Source organism: Astatotilapia calliptera, chromosome 18 (assembly GCF_964374335.1).
Source record: "Astatotilapia calliptera chromosome 18, fAstCal68.1, whole genome shotgun sequence".
NCBI classification, from domain to species: Eukaryota; Metazoa; Chordata; class Actinopteri; order Cichliformes; family Cichlidae; genus Astatotilapia; species Astatotilapia calliptera.
This window is the reverse complement of record NC_137439.1, coordinates 18,804,524-18,829,667: the sequence shown is the minus strand read 5'-3', so window position 1 is coordinate 18,829,667 and position 25,144 is coordinate 18,804,524. Positions and strand designations below refer to the sequence as shown.

Sequence of the window (25,144 nt, the reverse complement as noted above, 5' to 3'; positions counted from 1 at the left end):
CTTTATACTAGGTTTCATGGTCCTGATTTTGGTGATGGTGTGTCTTCTGCCCCTCTAAACATATTTAGATGGGCATCTTTTTGCTAAAAAGATCAACGTTTGTTTCAGCTGTCCAATGGAAACATGCCAAACAAAATTTAGAGTAATGAAAGAGCAACTCAGAGTTCAGTATCTTGCTTAAGGACACTTTGGTACATAGACTGGAGCAGCCAGGAATCAAAGTACCAGCCTTCCAGTTCTCAGATGACCTGCTGTGCTACAGCCACCACAGAAGATAACTTCTGGGTAATCAGATTGCTTGATTCAGTCATAGCAAATGTAACATTCATGACCATAACCATGTACACAGGAATTTCTTTTTTTTTTTTTTTTTTTTTTAACTGCAAAAACCCACAAAACCACAACGTCGAGTTTACATTAAGCTTTTATTTAGCAACATAGAAATTCTGTTTAAATAACCAAACAGTGATAACACATCTAAAGTGTATACATGTAGCAGCTATTGTTACATGAGTAATGAATATTCAGTGCTTAACTGTAAAGGAGGTAAGGCTTGCATAGTTGTAGTGATGCACATGCGTTTGAGATAGTTGGATTTCAGTTATATCAATGCACATAGTACTAAGACGATCACCAGTTATTCTAATCTATATCAAGACTTTTACACAAACACACTCACACACTAATCTAATTGAAGAACCAATGTCCCTGCTTTAGTATAGTTAAGAAAAAAAGTTATGTTTACAGAACCAGGTAGACTTACGCAATGCTGTTAATTGCTATGCACATCTATACAGTACGTAGTATAGGGTTTATTTAATCAGATATTCAAACAAGTCTTACTGTCATATTTCTGGCCATCTTTCTTATACACTGTTAGATATAGCTACACACACAGTTTCACTTGACTGTAGAGGTCTACAAATTAGGCAAATTTGCAACACATTCAGTTAATCGCTAAATATCTGTAGCACTCATAACAGGAAGTGAAAACAGAGGCCGATATACCAAAATGACCTATTTTAATACTTCGCACTGCATAACAGTATGTATGCACAAGTGTCAATCGTAGCCAAAGGTGATTTTAAGAATCGTCACTCCTCTCGATGCTGAAGCTAATGAGGAAAATGTTTTCATGACCAAATGTGAATTACGGAAAAACTACAGACAGTAGAGCTCAGCCTGCTATTTAAACACTCGGTCTATCCAACATGAAACATTTCTAAAAATACATTCTAGATTTTTTTTTAGAACATGCCGGTATCTCAAGTGGTCAAGAAGAACCACAATAAATAATAAATAAGTGAAAGAAAGTATTGTGCTTTATTACTCACACAGACCTACTGAGGATTATATGTCTCTGGGTTCAAATCGAACACCAACACATTAGCTGTTGTTCTATACTCTATTACATAGTTGCTTATGACCCCCCAGTATAGCAGATGAAGTCCAAAGGTGAGAAATCTGTACAGTATGTAGTTTTGCCTTGTTTTTTTAACTTATTAGTAAATGTCAGGCAGCTGAGAGTAATTCCTGTCCCAGTAGCCTTTCAAGTAAAGCCAGTCCTGAGCTTTGTTGTGTGGGTTGGGTCCTTGTTGAAACCACCTGAACAGTGAGAAGATTTAGTATGAGCACAGCACTTGGAAATAACAAAAGGATTAAATAAATACATAAGAGAATGACACACACACACACACACACACACACACACACACACACACACACACACACACACACACACACACACACACACACACACACACACACACACTAAGCAAAGACAAATTGATGGCAAGGCTCCATCCACGGTGTACAACTTTAACCTCCTAAGACCCGAACTCTTCCACAGCATGCATTTTTAATTTCTCTTTGATATTTGGCCATGTTGGAGCCCGATGAATATAAAAACAAAGAATTACCAGATTTTTTTATTTTATACCTGATTTTTGTTTCTAAAAAAATGAGATCCACATATGAGGATATTCATTTAAAATTTCGATAGAACAGTAGCAGTATGTCCTCGTAATTGGATATCAGGCCCATGTAGAGCAAAATTGAGTATTTTGGTCTAAACAACCCAAAATGTGATGTCCACATATGTGGATGGCAGGTCCTAGGAGGTTAAAAAGCTGAACAGTATTAAACACCAGACTTTTTATGTGACATAGTCTGAAAACACACACAGACAGACCAAGAGCAACAAAAACATGCATGTGTGCATTTTGTCCTGAGGAGTGTGGTGTAGTGTAGTGCAGCACTTCACATGAGAGAAAAATAACACTCAGAAAAAGCGCAGCAAACCTTGGGCCAAGTGCAGCGTTCCTTTTCAATTATAATAAGTTAAATGCATAGTTAATAGCAGAAGACAACATGTAGGCAATCAGTCAATGCCCACCCACAATCGATTTAAATTTCATTTCTCATTGACTAACCTCACTTTCCATTCCTCTGTTGATTTGGTGCGATTCTTCCGGGCCGTCCTCTGTTTTTCCTCAAGTCTCTTCTTCTCAGCACTTGCCAGATCTAACAGCCGTGGATACAGAAAACTGAATACCACCACAGATTACATTCAGCGGGCTCAGCATAGGAAATCAAGATCACGCACTGTACCTATGTCTCCCTTCTCCATGGCGCAAATATCTGGTCTGAGGCGACTGTCTGTGGAAGGTATGACGCCCTCCATGCGCTTGTCTAGCTCGTTTAGCTGCATGGCGAATGTCGAAAATGCGTAGAACTGCAACACCCGCATACACACAAGAAAGAAACTTAAAGCAAAATATTCAAAACTGATCTGACCGATGTCACGTTTATTTCCTTTTGTACCTTGGATGAGTTTTCCGGACGTGGCGTTATTTTCCAGATGAGTTCACTGCCTGGGATGACCTGCACAGTCTCAGTATCAGGTGGAGGCATCTCTTCAGGCTCCTCATCGACACTGGTCTAAGGCCACAGAGAGAGATATATACAGTACAGAGCAGAGACACACAAGTACTTCTGATGTTTTACACTTTCTTTTAGTTTTTGACAGTTATAATAGGTTCAATCCACGAGGAAACTTCCACGTTGTTAAACTGACTAAAATACAACACAGTCGACAGATTCTGCTCTGCCACACAAAACAAATACTATGTAACAGGAAGAATTAGATGTAAAAACATATGTCGGTTGACCTGAAATCATTAACTGAAACAGAAACAGCTGGGTTGGGATAAAAAAACTGCACAGTGAAAGCATCATTAAAAAGGCAAAGATGCTGTAGAAGTGACAGCTTGATCATAAATATAAGATGTTTCTCTCCCAAGCAGACAATTGTAGAAACTGAGTGCAACAGCGAAAGCAAGGTGTCCCTGTGAAACTGGGAGAGATTCAGCAGCGCCATCAGCTGCTGGCAGAATAAAATGTTGGGACCCTGGAACAATCTGGTCCAGTTTGTTCAGATGTGCTCTTTAGGCAATACTTGCAGACAAAAAAAGAGGTGCTCTAGACATGACCCCAACAGAAGGCAGGCCACTAAAGGGCTCCCTTAATGGTGAATGTCTGCAGGCAACAGTGAAGCGTTGTCACAGACCATGTTATTTGCAGGGATTTAATGTTGGCTTATGGATAAAAATCACAGTGTCTGATTGCCTGAGTGCCCGTGCCTGAGATCATTCTGCACCATGACAAATTCCCTTAGGGTTCACCCAGTGTCATTAGGAACTGTCTTCAGTGACAAGATCAAGAAGTCCAGCAACCACTTGGTTCCCTCAGAGCCGTGATCTAAATATATTACATGCAGCAACATGAAGTAGCTGAAATGGACCAAATAAATAGAACTGTAAGTTATGAATGCTTCCTGGGATCTGCAAATGGAGCCGCTTTAAGGCCAAATATCAACCAAATGTAGGTTCTGCTTTACTGCACTTGTAGGAATTCATAAAAATACTCATGACCTTACTTGTTCAAGCTTACTCAGTTATGGGGGACTACATATCTAATCTACATGTAGATTACTGTAAAGTCCCAGCATGATTTTTCAATGCTCTCTATAAAACACATGCTCCTCTTTGTTTTCATACAGACAACACTGTACTGAGGTGGTGTGCACTGCAAAGCACAAACCACCAGAGGGCAGTCTCTACAGGTGGAAGATGCAGCCGTTCAGTCACCTGTGCAAAATGGAAACTACCAGTAATTTAAAAGGTATTGGTGAGCTAACCAAAATGGACAATGCTGTGTACATAAACACAAGTTAAACACCGTGAACTGAACTTTAAACAGTAACGATGCACAGCTACACTCACAGGGTGGCTAGCAGTTCCAGCACCATGTCATTAATGATAAAGGTATAGAAAAAGTGACACAGACTAAATACAACAATAATTACATTTTGCTTTATGAGATAAGTGTTTACATCCACCTTATAATATTAACACATTTGAACTAGGAGAGTTTGTTGGTTCTAAAGTGCAGCACAAACACTATGGGCTGTAGCCTCAGCAGTTTACCGGGTGAAATATTGAAAAGGTATGAAGGGGTGGGGGGGATCATCAAAAACAAATAAACCTACAAGCCCAGTGCTGTAAACTCTGGAAACCAATGGAGACAGAACAAAGGCGCTTTTGAAAGCAGTCAAACGTGGTACCTGTTTGTTGCCCTTTTTTTCATCTGGATTCTTTTTTTCAGTCTTTTTGTGGGCATCAAAAGTCGCAGGGTCTACTGTGTAAAGGCATTCAGTCCATTTGCCATATATTGCACAGAGCTTCTTTTTGCTGCAAACATAAGAAGATGAGATATTAATATATCACAGCTTTAGGTGCAGATAATACCAAGCGCTAACATTCCCATCGTGCAATATAAACTGCGCCACTTTAATATACATTATAAAGTAAATCACAAAGAAACGCTTTATGACAAATTGACTTACTGCTTACAGGCATTACTAAACAGCAATAACTCACGAAGATACCTTTTATCTAGGATGTATCCTTCAACTTTATGCAGCTCTTTTCCAAAGAGGCCACAGGGCTTGAAAGTCATGCTGCATCTCTCTCCGGTTCTGCAAGCAAATGATAGCCTCTTTACCAATTCTCTTTCACTCTCCCTCTGCGAGCTGAAGCTTTCAAACATTAATTAACCTGCTCATGCGACTGTCCCAGTTCTGCTTCCATGATCAATAAGCTTAAGGTTTATAAAGTAGATCAACATTCCTCTGCAGAGCAAGGGAAAAATATATTCCTACATCCAAGTCTCTGTGCATGCAAATGTGTTTCACAGATACGGAGAACACTGCAATACATATTTTACTTGTGATTGAGCACTTCCACGCTGCCATACTGCTCAATCCAAAGCTGACCGACGATAATGTTGTGGACGCAACAGGTGGGGTTTGTCCAGGTGTACGCTTCGTTATATCTACAGAGACAAAAAAGCACTCAGCAAAGGAGAAAAACAATTCCTTACTAAAATACATCAGAACAGATTTATAAAACAGTCTTCAGTGTGAGCTCACTTGGGTAACTCCAGCGTGATAACTCCCTTGGGCTCAGCTTCTATGCTCTTCCCCCAAAACTTGAGTTTGGGGTAGATGGAACCATGAAAGACAAAATCCTCCTTGAGGCCCTCAGCATGAAAGGCACTAACCGGAGGGTGATGGCTTACTTGCTCAGACATCCACCTAAAGCCCAAATCGTCTCTGATGGCAAGCAGGCGTATGTTTGATACAAGACAAAGCTCATTAACAAAAATACACGTGTACAGTAAACAAAAGCTGATTTGTGTATAGGTGCGCTAATACTGATGAGTCTGCTGCCTTACCTGATTAGCTCATAGGTCTCCCCCAAGAGGGGGTTGAAGGGCTTCCCAGTCCTCTCCCACTGTGACGCTACAGCTGACACAGCAAATGCTGCAACACACTACACCGAACATTGTTTTATGTTAATCAAATTACAGGCAACTAACTCAATTTTTGATAGTGCCGAGACGCCACAGCCTCTCTGCACTCATTTAATAATAGTTCAGCAGTTTAATGAGAGGATAGTGATTTGATCCCAGTCAGATAATTAAATGCATCACTACTATTAAAAATGCATCTGTTTTGGAGTTTTTATTTAACTGAAGAAAGGATATATGGCCAGAATGGTACCTTCATCCTCTCGATAGAGTCTGTTGTGGCATTCGCCTGGTGGATGAGGTAGGTGTGCTCCATGTATTCTGTTAGCCGCTGGAGGAAGCTCAGAGGCTCATTAAATACCACAGGCATGGCAATCTTTGATAACTCCTGCAAAGAAGAGTTAGAGAAGATAAAAAAAGACTATTAGGACAAACATGATATGGTTTTTGCTTTATTAGCAGACTTAAGCCTAAGGAGACCAAAGCACTTGTGTTTATGTTTTTTGTGTACTGAGATTTTGTTTCAGTACTTTGTAGAAAAGCATTCTTCAAGTTTATGGGAAAACCTTCAGAACACAAAAAGGCTTTTTGTTTTTTGCTCTCCCTGGGAGAGTTTAAACTCAAAATGATTCGTTAACGTAAGAGTGTAGCACTACTATTCATAACCTGAGCCTTCTATTTTTTTTGTTTTTGTTTGTCCCAATTTGCTCTGTTTTTGTTATCCTATATCTGTTTCTGTTATACCCAATTTTATCATTTTGGTAACCACGTAATGGTGTGCTTTGTCTGGCCAGGTCTCCCTTGAAAAAGGGGTAAGTGTCAAGGGCTTTCAGCTCTTTTGGGGGGAAAAAATGAACTGAACTCTCTGTGCTGCACAGAGAGGCTGATTATATTTTAGACTGAGGATGATCAAACCCCACCTCTACACTTCTTTTACACTATACTGTCTCACATTTTGCCTTTTTTCATAAAAGCAACTACAAAAAAAGCCCTCGCTTTTCATAAATCCTAATTTTTTCCATATCATATCCTGGTTCTAATTCAACAATCTACATTACAAAAGCTCATATCTACATTAAAACACAACGAGGAAAATAAAACAAAACATCTACCGGACTGAGAGTGATGTGTTCTCACCATGCCAATGCATTTTTTTAGGATACTCCAGATGCTCACGTCGTTCCTGGAGAACATGGGAGCCGGTAGAGATGTTCTGTGCGAAAGCAATATGAATAACAAAAAGAAGGGTAAACACAGAGAGGATTTCCTGTATCACGTGATCCAGCTCTATTAACATATGGAAAATTACAACATCGCTTGTTGTCTCAGCTGTGCAATTCAAAGCAGGCAAACACTGTGGCTTCATGCTAGATGATCTGGCCTCATCCACACTCCAAACAGCTTTTCTTTTAAAATGTGGCACCGAGCTAAATTCTAAAACCTTCACGTTTTGGGTAAAGCGCACATTAAAAACACATAAATCTGTCTCCTGTGGGTACGAAGCTGCACTATTTAAAAGCTTCAGAGCAGACAACCATTTGGGAAAAAGGGTTATCCGACACCTGTAAGCTTTCAGCTAGTCCGTTCAACCTCATGCAATACCCATGAATGCATGTACAGCTGTGTGTGTGTGTGTGTGTGTGCACGCTGACTATAATACGCTTTCCTTTAATTTTTCTTGTTGCATATGCAGTTATCTGGAAACATTCTTCGCATAAGAAAGCTAAGATGCAAATTAGATTAAAGTATGTGCTTGTTTTTGTTTTCTTGGTCACTGAGTTCATCTTGCAGTCTTGCCAGCATCTGCAGTATGGACTCTTTTACAGGTATGGTAGCTGGAGGCAGATGGTGTCCTTGTTTAAAGGAAAAAAAAAAAAATGAAAAGAGTGCTGGTCCAACACACAAATAAAAGCCATTACTTCAGCTAAATAAACAGTGAGCGGGCAGTGGGGGGTGGGGGTTTGCTCCATCTGTAGGATGAGCAGAGCAGTGATGCATGGCAGACCATACTCCTGGCCTATTTTTTGTTCCACTGGCCTCTGCTTCAAGATTTATTAAAGCATGGATGGATTTCTTCATTTCTTCTTTCTTCCTTCAAACATTTAACATGTTTACCTTTAAATGTGGAGGAAAATGCTCAAATCTATCTTTGATTGTTTCCAAAATACAGTTAAAAATGCATTTAAGGGATACTGTGCTGGTCAGCTGAGGTTACTGAAACATGAGCCCACCTGGAAGTGAGGTGTGACATGCTATACAAGCGAATCTTTAACTACTTTGAAGCAGAAATATCTTACAGCTGGCACTGTGCTCAGTTTTCAAATCATTATTTCATATACAAACAGATAACACAGCTACAACACCATGGTACTAATGATATATTAAGGCGGTGTATTTGGAGTTCTGACAGATAATTGAAACACTGTGTTTTCATAGAATCATTCAGAGAAAGACTTCAATTTAAACACGCCTGTATCAATTACTGTGGAGACCTGTGGATGGTTTTCTTGAGAGGCTACGAAGGTTTTATATTATTGCAATTTGTTTATTGTATATTATGTCATAGCGCTTATATTTTATTCTATATTTGTTGTATTTTTGAGATGTTTTTACAGCTATTTCCTTCCCAGGTCTCTCCCTTGTAAAAGTTTTTGATTTCGAGGCCATCTCCTGGTTAAATAAGCGTAATAATAATCTTGTAAAGAATTAATGGCAAAATGACTCAACATAGAGAAAAACACACCAGACTGTAGGCAATCATTGACGGGCATCCTTTGAATGACAGAATTAATTTCAAATAAACAGACACCTCATAAATCTTTCATGTACAACACATACGAGCCCACACATATGCACACAGAGCTTGCCAGGCAGCCCTTTTCTCCAACTCTACTCTGAGCCAGCACATGCTTAATTATTCATGGATCAGTTGTTGGACTGAGGAAGACAGGCCAAGCCAGAATCAGCATCCACGGAAATGAGAGAGAGTGTCAAATCTTCACGACAACACAGCAAGATGCACTGAGTACTGAAACGACTGTTGGCTTGGAGAGTTGGAACTGTCAGGAAAAACAAAAACAGGCTATTCTCTGTGGACTGGATGCTCGAGCAAGCAAAAAAAACAAAAAACAAAAAAACACCTGATGAGAAAAAACAGACTAGGGTGGAAAGCTGGTATCCCATTACACCAGCTCTGTCCACTGACCTATCCTCTTGCTGACTGAGGTCTGCAGCCTGTCATTAGATACCAAACAAATCATATCCACAAAATTTTCATCATTTGGCAAAGTAAACATACACCGTACCGAATCCTGTTATCACCAACTTCAACAAAGCCTCACATACAGCAAACGGTGAACAAGTTGAATGCCGAGCACTGAGCCTTGGAAGCCTTTGTATTTTCCGCTCTTTGCAATCATTTAATCCAGTAAACAAGCACAACATCATCAACTGAAACAAGTCCCAGCTCACCTGTGCTTAACTCCATTGTGCTGGGATGGCTGGTTGCCATGGTTACCCTCCCCTGACATTCCGGAAGGCCCCCTGTATGCGCTGGGACGGCGGAGGGTGTTGAGAAAGGGGGTGTCTCTCCCCTCGTCCTCTTCGCAGGAGTAACTGGCCACAGACAGGAAGCCGCTCAGCGAGTGCTCCGACTCAGACTCTGTAGGGTTAGATGCCAGGTCATACCAAACCGCTTGCAAGTACAGGTTCCAGTAGCTGGCTCGGGAAATGAAAAAAAAAGAAAAGAAAAAAACCTCCAGCCTCAACAGTTTACTATCTGCAAATAAGCACTTGTGCTCGAGTTCCTCTCCAAACTCCCCCCTCCCTGCTGCCATGCAAAACCCCACCTGAGGATTGTGTTCCAATGAGAGGCCGCACAAAGGATTCGCTTCCTGTAACATTTGTTTGCACTGTGTTCACTGGGATGGTACTCCTCCCCCTAGAAAGCACTGTCACTGACATTACTGTCAAAAATCACAAAGCAAAGACGAATAAGAGAAGCTGAATATGCTTGAGTGAAATTGGTGCTTATTGTGCGATCACATACCGCATTCTGACTTATGTGTTGAAAGAATTTCTCATCCACCCACCTACATGGATGGAGAAGCAAATATAACACTGCATAATAAGCATGCTCTATATGAACAGAGGTGCACATGCACTAAAATTGCAATTTTGTTCATCAGTCTTTGCTCTGTGGCAGTTCAGAATGCTAAAAGTAAAGCAAAAAGAATGAAAACGTTGCTTTAAAAATTCAGCCCTTCATGGTGACACAGTTGCATCTTGTTAGTTTTGATTATCCTTTAAACATGTCTGCAATTTTATTTTCTGTAATGGAAAAATGTAATAGACCAGACATAGCTGTGAAAAGTATACACTTGTGTATATAAAAAGGTGCCTCAAATCACACTACCTATCAGGACAAAAACCAAGCCATGAAGACCTCTCTGCAGACCTCTGCAATAACGCTGTGGAACAGTATTGATCAGGGGCAGTGTGTAAAATTATTTCTAATGATCTGTGTTTCCACAGGAGAACATTTGTAACCACCAGGTTTCTCTCTCTTTTAATCTTTTAGAGGCATCTGTGCAGCTAAATTAAGTAACAAGTGCAAGAAGGGCAGTATAGTCCACTGCACATTCTAGAGGATGACCATCTGTCCATGAGACAGAGGAAAAAGATTTTATAGTCTGATGAAAGAAAAACTGATCTCCACGCACTAAGTGATGGTGAACACTAAACACTGAATGCCTCAAATAAACCAGAATGGTGGCAACATTAATTTATGGAAGTGCTTCTTAGGAGGAACTGACTAATCGATAAATACAGGTGGATGCAGAGAGATCCTTGAACAGACACTAGAATGATAATTCACATATCATCATTGCAATGACCCAAAGCACAGAGCACAGGGTATGCTGGAGTAGCTTCAGGAGAATTCACAACCCGGACTAAAACCTCTTGGAAATTTTAGGGAAGGACCTCAGGATGGATGGTTGTAATTCTTAGGCATTTTTTCTACGCCTCTTAGAAAGAATTCTTAGGCATAGACACACACACTCACCCGTGTGTGTGAATTAGTGAATGAGGCTGGTAGTAAGAAGTCTTAGTAGAAAAGTGGTATTTAAGTATGAATCAAATTACCAGAAGATGTCAGTTCTCAGGTGCTTCAATTATGAAATATCTGTCCAAATCCAGACGCCTTCAGTTATATGACTCACACAAAATCTAACAAAAAAGGAAAGTCTGCTAAATAGGACTGTACTGAAATGTACACTGTATATTGTACTCCGCATACTGAGTTTTTCAGCAGTAGAAAAAAAAAAAAAAATATTTAACTCTTTTAAAATGCAATTTACAACAAGAAATCTGCAAAAAGCGACGTGACCTGCCTCATTTCTAAATCCATTTGATTGTAAGCATGTTTTAGGGCAGTAGAAAATAACAATTGCATTTTCGATCTCTCCCAACCAACAAGACATACTACACACATTGATTGATTACTTCCACCAAGAGGCCGCTGACCTGACACGGCATCATAGAAGTCATCTTCATTGAGAGTACTAAGGTTGGAGGACTTCCGCCTTTTACTCAAGGATTGCTTGAGCTCGTGGTTCTCAGTTGCCAAAGTCTGCAAGGCTTCTGTTAGAGCTTTGTTCTTCTCCACTTCCTGCTCTACTTTCAGGCTCCACACCTGCAAACACAGGACAACCAGACAGAAGGTTAAAAGCGACCGAAGAGAGCGTGCCCAGAGCTACTAACTTAACATTTTATTGCAGAAAAACATTGCTCTTAAAAATGTGATGATCATAGTGGAACAAGCAGATTAATATTTTGATGTCAATCAAACATGACTCTCTGTCTGGGGTTTTGATCGCAGGCATTGTTTTAACCCTGCCCACAGATCTAGTTTCTTCCAGGCTGAACCAAACACCATAGTCTCAGAGAGCTCCGAAGCCCAGGATTGAGTGTCCCTTCAAAGGAACCTGAGCCAGGCCACTGCGTGACAGCCCAGATTAGTCTGTCCTATTGTCCACTGCTGCTGATGTTCAAGCTCTACCAACAGGAGTCGAAAACCCAGCAAATATCCACAGCCTCTAACAAAATGACAAAAATAACACTAAAGCTTTAACAGCAACATATTATTTAAAAACAGGTAACACCTTTTACTTCTTGTAAATTCAGTTTAGTGAATTATTGCAAAATAAAGAAACTGAGCACAGCCTTCCCAGTTTGATAAACGTCCAGTGTCACCTTGAAGAAGGCAGCTGAGAAACAGGAGCTTGCAAATCACACTGCAAATCTGAGACTTGACAGCAAGGTCGGTATCTTCGACTAAAGATGAAAAGTTCTGTGTCATCTCTTATCGTGCCCGATGTGTTACAAGGTGAGCACACAGACATGCACAAAGACACAGCTACTGATGCCTAGGTAGCAATTTATGACTGTAATCGTGTATGTGTGGTTAACCCATTTCCCTTTGATCGAGTGTATTAGTCCCTGCGAGGATGTTGTCTGATTAACAACATGAATAAAAAAAATGTAACATTTAGAAGATTTAGATGAGTGATTTTGCGTCAGACATCAGATTCTCATGACGTCTAATATTTCCTTTAAAGGGATGATTGGAAGAAAACTAATAACTTTTGATTATTTTCAAAAAATCCTCTCAAAAACATCGGCTACTATACTGCATATATAAAATGATTATATGATTGAACACAAAGACTTAAATATAAACTGCTTCAGATGCCTTTGTGGTAGAATCTGATCAAATCAGCCACATACACTTAACAGAAAAGAGGCAGGGAAAACCCAGACACATTTACTTACTTGCTGAATAGCATGCCTACTCCAAAGACCATGATCCAGCCATTTGTAATGAACATTGATTGTTTCCGATTGCCAAATGTTGGGTCAGCACAACCGGAACTGCAACTTCCAGCTGGGTTATTATGGAAATTGCAGGGTTTAAAAAGGCATCACTGAAATCCAGTCAAATCCCAATAAACTGTATGTAAATCCAAAAAAAAAGTGACACGTTAAATGTTAAATTTGGAGATCTATGTATTCATTCAATATCTGATGAGTATATTTCAAGACACCTTGTTTATTCAAATTTATCATCCTCTGTCAAGTTATAGTCCAGCTTATCTATAATGACCATCTATAGATCTGTACCGATGCACTTTCTCTAGAAACATAAGAACTACAACATGTTCAACATCCTTTTTTGTCTTGGTAACATGACAGACACTTATAAGCTCCTTTTGCAGGAGGTTGGTGATGGAAAATGGATAAAAATAAGACAACTGAGAAGTCTGCACAAGCTATAAGCTTTAGATCATTTATTATTTTGCCGTAGTCAGATGAAGATCTGATGAAGCTGTCACCAGTTAATGAAATGCCAGCACTGGCAAATCAGAAAATGACTATTTAACAAAAGGTGATAGCTTGGGTCAAATTTATTGTAATTTGTATTAGAAGCACAATTATATTCCTGTTCTGGTTCCCTCTGGTTTAACGCAAGGCAGACACAGTATTATTAGAAAGAATCACACATATTTTTCAACAATTAGACATTAGAAGTAACGTCGAACATTTGGCTTCAGCCTGTCAAAGTGTGTGTAAAGGACCAAAAGGGTTTTTAAGAGTCTCGTGTACTTGACAATTTGACTGTGTGAAAGCCCCGAGACCTCAAAGTCTGTACATTTGTAAGCTTGGAGATTGGGACTGATCTAATCTAATCTAGTCCTGGGCAATTACTGGTCGGATCAGTAACGAATCCCGCAGGCTGCAGGTGTAGATCCATTAATTACTGTGTTGGCTAATAGAAAATTCCCATATACTTTTCATTGATCAGATCCATAACTAGGTTTAGCAAAGAGAGCCTCTCTGAGATCTCAGCACTCTCTATATTCTCCCTTCTTCTGCACTAGGGAACAAGTCTGGCAGCGAGTCTTTAAGTCTGGCACCTACATTTAAGGTTAACGTTTCCATTACAGCTGTGTTTCTGAATCTATGTTCATCTAATTTAGGACTTTAAATGCAGCATCATTTAAAAATGCATAAAAATAGTAAATTCTTTAGCATTATATTTTTTCTTTAAAGTTTGTGCAATGGGAATGTCTGCTGAATTGTGATTTTATTTTCATCAAACATATTTGATAAATATATACTGTAGTTTAAAGGTGACTCATCTTCCTGTCTAGGAGCCTGTGTTAACACTCCCTGTCCCAGGCACTTGGCGTGAGAGCCCATCCAGGAATGGAACACTTGTGTAACCATCGCAGCCAGCTCTTTCATTCTCACTGCATCCTCTCGCCTGAGCACAAACAGTGCTATTTTAAGCCCTGCTGAGGCTCTGTGCTGTAGCTGTTACTGGAGCCTGGGAGGGATGCTTCTCCTTGGCCAGCACCCCAAAGGGTAAAAATTTTATTCTGTGCTGAAATATACTCTCTTGTTTAAAGAAAAGCAAACCTCAGAGGCAATATTATTATAGCTCTATACATTGGACTGTAACATTAACTCTATATCCAACTGTATTTGGAAAGCCTGCTTCAAAGGAGCCATTCAACTAGAGTAAAGGAAGTACCTTTATAGTAAGAGATGTAGTAAACGCTATGAGGAACCTCAGTCCCAAAAATCAGAATAAACAGAAATACACTGTGTTCATGAAAGGCTTGGCCATGGTTAGTAATAATACTCAGGTAGTCTTTAAATGATGCTCACTTGGTACTAACCAGCCCAAAGTGTACCCCCCACACCATTACATCACCACCATCAACCTGAATCATGGATACAATGTAGACTGAATTCATGCTTTCATGTTGTTAACATCCAGTTCTGACCCTAGCACCCAAACATCATAGGAGAACTCGAGATTGGAAAAATGTTTGGTCTGATCAATCTACTATTGTCCAATTTAGGTGAGCCAGAATTGGATATCTCAGATAGTCTGACCACAGAACTGCTGCTCATTGGATATTTTCTCTTTTTTGGATTTTATTGTTATAGAGACGGTTGTGTGGGAACATCCCAGTAGATCAGCAGTTTCTGAAACCTTCAGACGAGCCTGTCTGACACATACAAAGTGACTTAAAGTCACCTTTAAAGGTGACTCTAAAGCCAGCAGACCATCTTGACCATGTTTACATACCTAACTGCACTGAATACATCCATATATATACACCCACTCACCAGCCTCTACTGAAACAAAGCCAGTAAAAAATCTCCTGTCTGGGATATGACAGGAGGTTTGTTACTTATGTGGCAATGGCTGAACTAAAGGTCAATTGCTACACTGTCTTCACACCAACCCCCAAAGTTTTAAAGGTCAACTGGCTTTCTGACAGACTAAAGAAGAAGAAAAAAAAATGTATAACTTCAATCAAATAAATGTGCTTTATGCCTTATTCCTGACGTCAGACCAACACAAAGTGACAGATCTGCTTTTCAGCACATCACCACTAAGTGGTTGCAAACTGTAATCCTCTGTTCGCTTTCTAGACAGGGGGGCAATCGTGCCGCCTGACAAACACCAAGCAAAGTGGGGCCTATAAATCTCTGTGGTACGCGAGTGTCGTCAAACCTCCTCATGAAGCTTTCTACCCATTTGTTAAAAGCACAATTCTCCTTACTTTATATGCCATATACTCACATCCTAGTCACAGTGTGCCCTACATGTACTGTAAAGATGTGGCACTTCCACTAGCATACTTTACTTCTGCAGCGCCTGCTGAAATGGGTCAGACCACATCTACACTTCTGAAGGACAATACTCTAATTGGTGAAAGACCCTTTGAGCCATTAAGTGACATGATTCAGTATCAAACATGTGTGCAGTTACAACAGAATGTGAATACTGCCATGGACTGTGGACAGTAGAAAACAAGTATGACCAACAGAAGCATCTGGGGTGGGAGAATAGAAATGTGGGATTAGAGCTAATACAGCTTAACACGGGCAATCTCAGCACTGTAGAAAATATAATCCATTTTGTACATGTAGTAGCATTAGCTTAACGTGGCACCAGTAGATTTACCATGCTTGTTAAGACATTTTCTTCTTATTACATTCGTTTGTCAGAAATTAATCCAGTTTGTTTTATTGGAACGTTTTAATGTTTGATTGATGAGATTCCAGTGAACGTCCTCGGCTTTCTTATTTAAAAAGCCTGATTAAGTCCTAGTGACATGACAGTTGTACCAGATTTGGATGAATACATTACTCTTAGTCAGTGCAATACTGCTATATTTAGGATTTATAGCAAAATATTAAACACCCTTGTGTTTTATTGGTTCTCATGCATGCTTAATTAACAAGAACAAGTCAACAAGACAGTTGCCTTATTAAAGGTTTTCAGGCAGTCTAAGTGTATATCATACAGTAAGCACAGAGTAGTAGTTTTAGAGTGATAATTTAAAATCAGCTGCTAAAGGAAGAAAGGAAATAATTTGGGTGCAACATAAAGAATGATTAAATAGTTAAACCCACAAACCTTTGCTTTGAATCCTTCCATTTATCTATTACCAGATCAAATGCATCCTCAGTGCAATTTAATCAATGCCTATCTATGCTCCTACTTGGCAGAATTAATTCCTTTATAAGATGATCTCATTATAAAGATGTAATGAGCAGTGTAGATTTCGGTGCCACTTCAAAGACGCTCAGTTTCACACTCCAAATACAGATCATTAAATCCACAGAAATGACCTCCGCATACTGATGAACAGCCCTCGCTGGCGCCACTGCTTTAGACCAACCCTCAAATCAACAATACACCAAGTAACATCAAATTAAATCGCTCCAAACTTCAAAACGCTTTTTGCCGCTTTGAACAACCGGCAAACACAGCCGGTTGTTCAGCTCACAATAAAAGGCAAAGCTGTAAATTTTATACAACAACAACAACAACAACTGTTTGTTTTGTTTTACCTGTGTAGATGCGAGAGGAAAGTGCTGTCGCTGTGTCTTCTTTTCCCGTTCTCGGATGCTCTGGCATATGGAAATGTGCGTGCGAGAGTGTATTCACACTATGCGAGCGTGAATACATGTATCTGCGGCTGAGCCAGTGAATATGAAAGCGCTTGGGTTCCCTCACTAAACGCACAGCCTTTCCCCTAGAGCGGGAGTGTGTGGATTCGAGTCCAAGAGTGTCTGCGTGTGTGCGTCTGCACTGATCTGCAGGCTGAATGCAGACCTAAGCATAAAAGCGGATCTTTCCTACGTCCTTCCTACAGACGTGCCAGTGATTACCACGCTGTCCTGGTGCTTCCCCAAGGGCACAGCACAGCCACCAAGACAAGTGGACAGGGACTGGTACACGCACGCGCCTGCATACGCACACACTCACACACACATTTTAAACCTGATTGGTGTGAAGGAGCTAACGTAAGGGGGAGGGATTTAAGGATTTTGTAATCAGTCAGTATAATTTATTCAGCCAATAGGAGGAGAGTATGCGGGTGAAAGTATATGAATGAGAGGACGATTCATACATGCTCAGTGAGCTGCAGCTAATCTACAACAGTACCCTCTATTTACATCAAGTGGAGGGGTTACAGAAGACTGCATGCAGCTGACAGAATCAAAATACATCAGAATCACAGATTACACTGCATTAGATTAAACTCTTACACTATTTTAAATAATCTATAATAGATTTTCAAGCAGTACAATCCATCCAAAGATGATGGACTGTCTCAACTTGCCCTCCCCAAGAAGAGTAATATGCTCCTCTTACCTCTTCTTGCTTTGACAGCAGTTCAAGGCACAGATGGAGAGCAGAGCATGTTTCACTGGAAAGTTCACTCGTCTCTTTTGCTTTCAGCAGAAGTGTACCAGTCAACTCTTTATAAAAAAATAAAATGAATGTATCTGTATTAGCTTATACTGTACACAATATTATATATTTTAAAAAGGAATTAAACATCATTTTTCATTACTGGCATGTTTTTTTTTTCACAATTAACTGAGTACATGTGTATTTATTGCAGAAGATGTGCACCCTGTTGAACTACTACTAAAAGGCCTAAAGAATGCCAAGAAAATATCCCCCACACAATTAGCCCAGCAGCACCAGCCTGAACAAGTTATTTAATTTGAATTTAATCTTTATTTAAAAAGGAAAAAATATCCATTGAGATGAGAAAATCTCTTTTACAAGGATATCCTGGCCAAGATGAGAAGCAGCACAGTTTGCAAAGTGCAAAACAAGTTCCAAATCAAATTCCACCCATTTAAATTTTACAGGTACAGTTGGCGACTAAAACATCTGTCAGTTTTTACTTCAAAGTAGTTAAAGGGATAAGAGATTCCTGAGCTGCAGATCATTCCAAGATCACGGGCCGGAAAAAAAGATAGACTAAACTTTCCTCACTCCGTGCTCGCTAGGGACACTTTAAACTGCAGCCAGCTACTGGCTCTGAGATTGTAGGTCTTGTGGAGGGCAATGAACTTGGCGTAGGTATATGACGGCAATTTTCTTAGAATGGCTTTGCATGTAAAAATATCCCAATGCTTCAACCTTTGATTATTGAGTGAAGTAAATCCAGCAAGGGTTTACAAAGTGCAACGATGAGTCATGAAGTGTGAGCCTGTTATATACGTTACGGCAGCATGGTAAATGGGGTCTAATTTAGCTAAGGTTAAGGTAAGGTTACAGAAAGCAGGATGTAGCCATGCTTTCATGCCTCATCCTACCATATGAATGTTACAGCAGAAATCAAGACTCATTAGTCCAGGCAAAAATCTTCTTACCTTGTATTGTCCATTTTGTTGAGCCTGTGCGAACTGCACTGCGCTCTGTGTTCAGAGATGCGCTTGTCCATAAGTTAGTTGGAATGTGTTTTTATTTTAGTTCATTTGTGTGCCTGTCAGCTCAAAGCAGTCTGGCCATTCACTTCAGTACTGTATCAACATTTCTGCCCACAGACGTGCTCTTCACTGGATATTTTCTCTCTCCCTGGAGACGGTTATGTGGGAAAATCCCAATAGATTCCAACATACACAAACCAGCCTGTCACACACAAAGTGACTTAAAGTCGCCTCTCTTCCCCATTCTGATGAATAAGAAAGGCTATCTTGAGCATGTCTACATGCCCAAATGTACTAAGTACCTGCCATGTGATTGGCTGATTAGATACTTTCACTAATGAGCAGTTAAACAGGTGTAGCTAATGAAGTGGCTGCAATTTTCTAGAACAAAATTTAATTCTACATTTTGCATTGAGGTCTGGTATCCCAGCCGCACATGCTTTTTCCACAGCAAATGATATAAATGGTTGGTCATCTTGATAATTTTCTGTCATTTACCAGCCTGAATAATCATTTTTGAACAAGTCTAAAAATACTCTCCTAAAATATCTCGGCACAGTAATAACTGGATATGTCTGAAGCACTTACCATAATTCTCCTCATTCTTCGCCATGGACAGAAATGTTGACACTTCACTCTCCAATTTTTGCTGGAAGGCCCTGGCTGCCTGCAACAATTTTAGACAAGAGAGAAACTTAACACTAGAACTCTGTACAACTCAACAAAACTGAGGGTTTTGAAATCCTATATGGCTCAAACCCAAAGGTCAATGACACTGAAGTTCATCCGGCGCGTGATCCATCACAATTCACAGGTTAATGTAATTTTTGAAAATGCTACGTCGATATGAAATGAATCAACTTTTTGGGTTCGATATAATAGTGCTATAAACCATCTGATCATCATCACCTTACTTTTTGATCCCGGTCTTACCTGAAGCGCTTGTTCAAGGTTCCTCACTCTCACATCACCCGCAGCATAATCTATAATCACCTCTTCAGTGTCGTGGCGAGTGCAGTAGGATGCATGCTCTTCAAAAGCATCCAGCCATCTCTAACAGAATAAATGGCGGCAACATTTCCATATTAGTCCTTTCATACAGATAATACTGTTTCTTCCATAAAGAAGGTGACCGATTTTATCTCACTTTTCTTGTTGCCACAGCATTTGTCTGCGAGGGGACTTTAAAATAATGCACAGAGTCATCGAAGCACCTGAGCATGAAGAAGCAGTGATCCCATGGTTTGACCTGGAATAACAAGAAATCACTAATGCACTGCAATCACTGCTGCAATAGATACAGTATAACTCAACATCATGCTTCAAATTGAAAATAAATGAAACATGTATTTACTGAGCATCTGTGGGGTAATATAGATTGATAGAAAACACGCCTCTAAACCTCCAGTACTTACCATGCAGTAGGCTTGTGAAAGAGACTTACAGCCCTGTTTCCTAACACCAGCCAGTGCATCAGCTCTAAAAAAAACAAAAACAACAACAAAAATGATGAAAGAGCATGCAGAAAAATCACACACAAACACACACTCACAGTGAAAGATAAAGCAGCATTAACAGTTACCACTTTTAAGTAAGTATTAACGGTATAATTGGCAAACCACAGGCGACGTCATCTCCAGTAACAGTTATTTTTATATCCCCTCTCTCTTTTTAAAAAAACAAAACATTTCATTAGTGGATTATAAGCAACATTTCACACAAAGTGAAATATATAATACTATAAATATACATACTATAGCGTTTAGCTTTATAAAATCGGCTGATAAAAGTATCTCACTGTCTAGGGTACCAGGAGACAGTTCCATTCTCAACTACAACCCAGTGGGAACGCCATCCGAGGAAGCGTGAGCTCTGTCAGAGAAACAATAATTTAACAAATACCCCACGCAGCAAAACTACACATCATCATTACATATCTAGTTTAAATGACTTTAGAAAGAACAAATATTATCAATTTTAAAGTTTTATTATTATTATTGTTATCCCAGAGTGGTATGACTTTTCTTGTAAATTAAAGTGTAGCATGTTAAGAAAAACAAAAGAATAAATAGTTCCTATAAGTCTTTTTTTTAAAGAAGTTCAAATATTCTGTGTCATGTAATGTGAAAAAAGTCAATTTCATCAAATTGTAAAGGTCAAAGTCTGAACATGGTCTGACCTAATAATAGTACAACATAAATCCAGATACCTTCCAAAGAGGTCCTTCAATCTTCTGCACCACACTGCTCATGTCCTTTAAGAAAAACGAAATATCAGTCTTGTGTACAGCGTTGAATAGTCTGTGTGTGAATCATTCGTTTTTAATATACTAACAGCATTAGCGCGCAGTCTTTTTAAAAGAATTGCACCATGACTACGTGGTGCTCCACATTAACGCTGCATTATCAGACATATGGATACGGACGTATTTATTCTTAATAAAAGCTGACTTTTTCCTCTACAGTCACCATAACTGTGTGAACACATGAAAACATACGAAGAGAAAGTGCCGATATGATGTAGTTCAGAGAACTGCAGTATCTGTGATTAATGTGATGGACTTTAGATTTTTTTTTTTTTTTTTTTAAAGTGCCTTTTGGTTTTATGAACACGTTTCCAGTGATGGGCTCTTTAACCCTGTGAGAAACAAGAATGAGCACAGTAAATTTCATCAAGTTGGATTTGCAGTTTTCCCAGATAAAATTTGGTGAAAAAAAAAAAAAAAAAAAAAAAAAAAAATGACAAGACAAGTACTGCGCAAAAGCCTCGAGTCAAATTTCATGGCTAATAAAAGGGGAAATTTATTGAATGCATTGAAACGTGCAAATGTAAAAGAAATCCAGGATATAAGGAAAAAACTGTTTATACAAATAAAATAAATATTTGGTATGACAAACTTTATTCTGAACTCTCTTGGGAAAGCTTTCCTGTTATTTCTTTAAGCAGTCTTCAGGAATAGTTCTCCTGGCTTCTTGAAGGACATTCAAAGCTCTTCTTTGGACCTTTTGTTCCATTCTCTGCCAAGATGATCCCACACTACTTAAATAGTGTTGAGGTCTGGACTCTGGGAGGGTCAGTCCATGACAGATTAAAAAAAACAAAATCAAAAACAAACCAAAATGCAGCATCATCTACGTATGTTGCCAATCAGACATTTCCACTTCATGCATGGTGGACCAAAGTCTGACGATATTTTGCTCTGTACCTATCTTCTATCGATTTTTGCAAGACCTCTCTCACCACTGGCTGAATTGCAGCCCCAAACCATGACAGAGGCTCCCGGTTGTTTTACCTCCTCCGTACACACTGATGACAATTTGAACTTGAATTTGGATCCATCAGCCCATAAGACCTGTTACCTTTAAGTTTCAGTTCACTTCCTGTGTAACTAGTCGCACTTCAACCTTTTCTCCTGGTTTCTCTTTATTAAGACACACGTCTTGACAGCCACCCTTCCAACTTCTTCTTTCCACTTCTGATGAGACTTCAGTGAAAAGTGAAGGGCCGGTCTAGGTCCCAATTTGTTTTAAGAATATAACCTTTAGAAACTGTTCATATACGCTTAGACAACTTTTTTTAGCCTGACATTTTCTCTTTTGTCTTGCACTTGCCTAGTCGCCTCATTTTTTTCCCCCTGATATGTCACGTTTTCAGCTGGCACGAAAAAAAAAAAAAAATACTATTTTATGCGTGTCAAACTGTTATCTATGACATGTTTTGCAGATCCAACTAATGAAATGGGATCAACTGATGCCCCTTGTTACAGGCTGCTAGTAACAAAGTGCCTAAAGATATAACTTAAATTATTGTTTATCTGTAAACACAACAATTCATCCCTTGGATTAGATGTATTTATAAAAAACAGCAAATATCTAAAAAACAAATTACCCAAAAACCCCCAAAACATTAAGAAAGCCTGGAGAACTATTGCTGAAAACCACTTTATAAGAAAAATTACAAGAAAGCCTGGCTCCTTGGAAATAAAATATAAAGAAATGAGGGGCAGCTCAAGTACTCTAATTAATCAAGTAACCAAAAAGGTATCATCCTTTGTGGATCACGACTAAGACACCATACTTGTAATGCAGCTGTGCCGAATGTTCTTAGCAGAACCCATCCTGATCATTCAAAGCGGATGAGACATTACAGACCAGCCATTTGAGCTCACCTTATTTTTATAGGCTGCTAGAATCTGTTTCAGTTCATCAGTGCAAACCAGGTCCAATGCAGTCTGAGCTGCAAAATCATCAGCCATACAAACAAATTATTATGCACCTTTTGACACTTCCTTGGAACAAAACCGGTGGACTATAGTATTTACCATCCTTAGAAAATAACGTGTGATTCTTAAACAACCATTTTAAACACCACTGAACAAATTAAACAGCCGGAATAATAGGAGCTGATGATGAGAACAAGATAAGTGATATACCATTGTTGTTCTTGATACTAGGGTTGGCTCCACACTTGAGCAGCTTTATAACGCACTGCTTCTGCCCCCTGTAGGCTGCACAGTGTAAAGGCGTATTACCCACTGAATCCCTGCAGTGGATATCTGGAGCATCTTTCCCATTGAGCTGAGGGATATAAACCAGAGAAATGACAGAAACAACAGGCAGGAAAATGAGGTTAACCTTTTACATACATCTATCTGAAACATGCATAAAACTATTTAAATGATCAATCTTAAAAACAGCAAGACAGAATGAGATTTAAAAAACAAAACAAAACCTGAACTGGCTTTTACTGCAAGTTGCCACATGCCATCTTATTTGTGGACTCAGATTTGTCACTTTGTGATTGAACATCAGACCCCCCGAACTCTGTACAAATATCGAATCGTATAAAGAGTATTTGTAATAACGGTGGTGCATTTCAACAATCTCTGGGAGACAACTGAAGTGTGTGCAAGGCCCCAAGGCACTTGTTAAATGTGTGAAATTTGGAGAGATGCTCTTAAAGCATACTATTTTCTGCCAAAAGTTCTTTGAAAGGTCAGACACTAACCAATTTAGACAGAGTGGATATATCCCCCTCTCTGGCTGCTTCCAGAAGCTTCTCCTCATGCCGCCTTGCCGCTCTCCTCTCTGCAGCTGCACAAACCAAATCAGTACTTGAGAACAAAGGCAGCTGATCTTCAGTAATGAGAAGCCATCAGACGTTTAAAAAAAAAAAAGAAAAAAAAAAAAAGAAAAACGCTCCCATGATTTCATACCCTCAAGCATGGTAATGATTTCATCGTCCTCTGTGACATCTTTGGGGATTTGAGCAGTTCCATTGATTATGTTGGCACAGGCATCATAGCGCAGAAGCAACAGAACAATCTCCTTAAGGGTCCAAAGGGTGGGGGGGTATTAAAGAAAAAACCTGACCATCACATTTCACTCAAAAGCTTCAGTGGGAGATGAGAAAATATATTATGTGTTTCTGTGACAGCTGATCCAGCTGACATTAGGTTAGAAGAAGAAGGTACACCACAGTTTACCGTGCTTTTACAGACTTGTAAGGAAGCACTACTTTTTCCCCTCTCTATCCTTACCTTTCGTCCAGCATATGCTGCTTTATGCAGAGGTGTGTCACCCAGGTTATTCTGCAAATTCACATCAGCCCCTGCCTGCAAATGCATTCTTTATTAGGTGAATATAAAAATGTCTCTGGCTGCAGGTCCTGAACACAAAAAGCATGATAATGATGTGACTCATACACTGCTCTCACCTTCAGCAACTCCTCAACAACATCTCTGTGTCCAAAGCTGCAGGCCAAATGAAGAGGTGTCCATCCCGAGCAGGTTTTCGAACGAGCTACAGCGAGAGAAAGAAAAAGAAGAAGAAAAAATAAAATAAAATCAGCAATTTTCTAGTTACATGTGACATTAGGGCAGCTGGATGATGGCATCCTCCCCCACACACCAGCTTACATCTGCAGTTGATGTTGAGAGAGCTGTTTTGGTGAATCCTCGACTGAAGGAGCCTCTGAACCTGAGGACAGTTGCCCTCTTTAGCATGAAGGAGAAGTTGTTCTTCCAGTGTGCAATCCTCCATCACTGGACTTATGAAAAATGATGTTAAACACAAGGCAGTTAGCTCAAATTGGTCAATTAACCACGTTAAGCAAGGTGCAGTTAATACAGCTTCTCATCTGCAAGTGAAGAATTTAAGGTTTTAGTTAGAGGTCGACATAATATCTGTTTTTATTTACGTTTGTCCAGCTCAACTGTGTTTTTATTGAGCTAAAGCAGCGTTACCTTTCAAACTAAGAGCGGAAGTAACTCTAAATAGTTATCTTACTAACGTTGGCGAGGATAAAATGTTAAACTCAGACTTACGTGTAGCTATGGATTTGAAACTCTTTCACAATCTTTGGTCTGCTTCACAGGGACAACACGCCACGGCTGAAATCTGATCGGTTCAATCAGGTGACAGGCAGCCGCCACGTGACCGGACAGAGTATTTTT

At 39.6% G+C, this 25,144-nt stretch overlaps 1 protein-coding gene across 3 annotated transcripts; it reads right to left on the bottom strand.

Moving 5' to 3' along the window:
• Nucleotides 1-406: 406 nt before the first annotated feature.
• Nucleotides 407-25,144, bottom strand: LOC113010074 (oxysterol-binding protein-related protein 1-like). 3 transcript variants are annotated; one of them, XM_026148905.2, is made up of 29 exons: nt 25,016-25,144; nt 24,608-24,738; nt 24,406-24,491; nt 24,230-24,304; nt 23,906-24,017; nt 23,698-23,783; nt 23,123-23,267; nt 22,859-22,926; nt 20,900-20,944; nt 20,489-20,562; nt 20,106-20,169; nt 19,838-19,939; nt 19,624-19,743; nt 19,279-19,357; nt 17,618-17,724; nt 11,398-11,566; nt 9,343-9,532; nt 7,009-7,084; nt 6,125-6,259; nt 5,797-5,894; nt 5,492-5,674; nt 5,287-5,394; nt 4,949-5,038; nt 4,625-4,751; nt 2,824-2,940; nt 2,611-2,734; nt 2,433-2,523; nt 2,302-2,322; nt 407-1,605 (listed from the first exon to the last, which is right to left on the bottom strand). In XM_026148905.2, the coding sequence occupies exons 2-29, from the start codon at nt 24,729-24,731 to the stop codon at nt 1,503-1,505; spliced, it is 2,919 nt and encodes a 972-aa protein (XP_026004690.2). In that variant the 5' UTR covers nt 24,732-24,738; nt 25,016-25,144; the 3' UTR covers nt 407-1,502. The 3 variants fall into 3 exon arrangements, with proteins under 3 accessions (XP_026004690.2, XP_026004691.2, XP_026004692.2); XM_026148906.2 differs by having other exon boundaries at nt 24,608-24,733; nt 25,016-25,128; XM_026148907.2 differs by lacking the exon at nt 2,302-2,322 and having other exon boundaries at nt 25,016-25,141.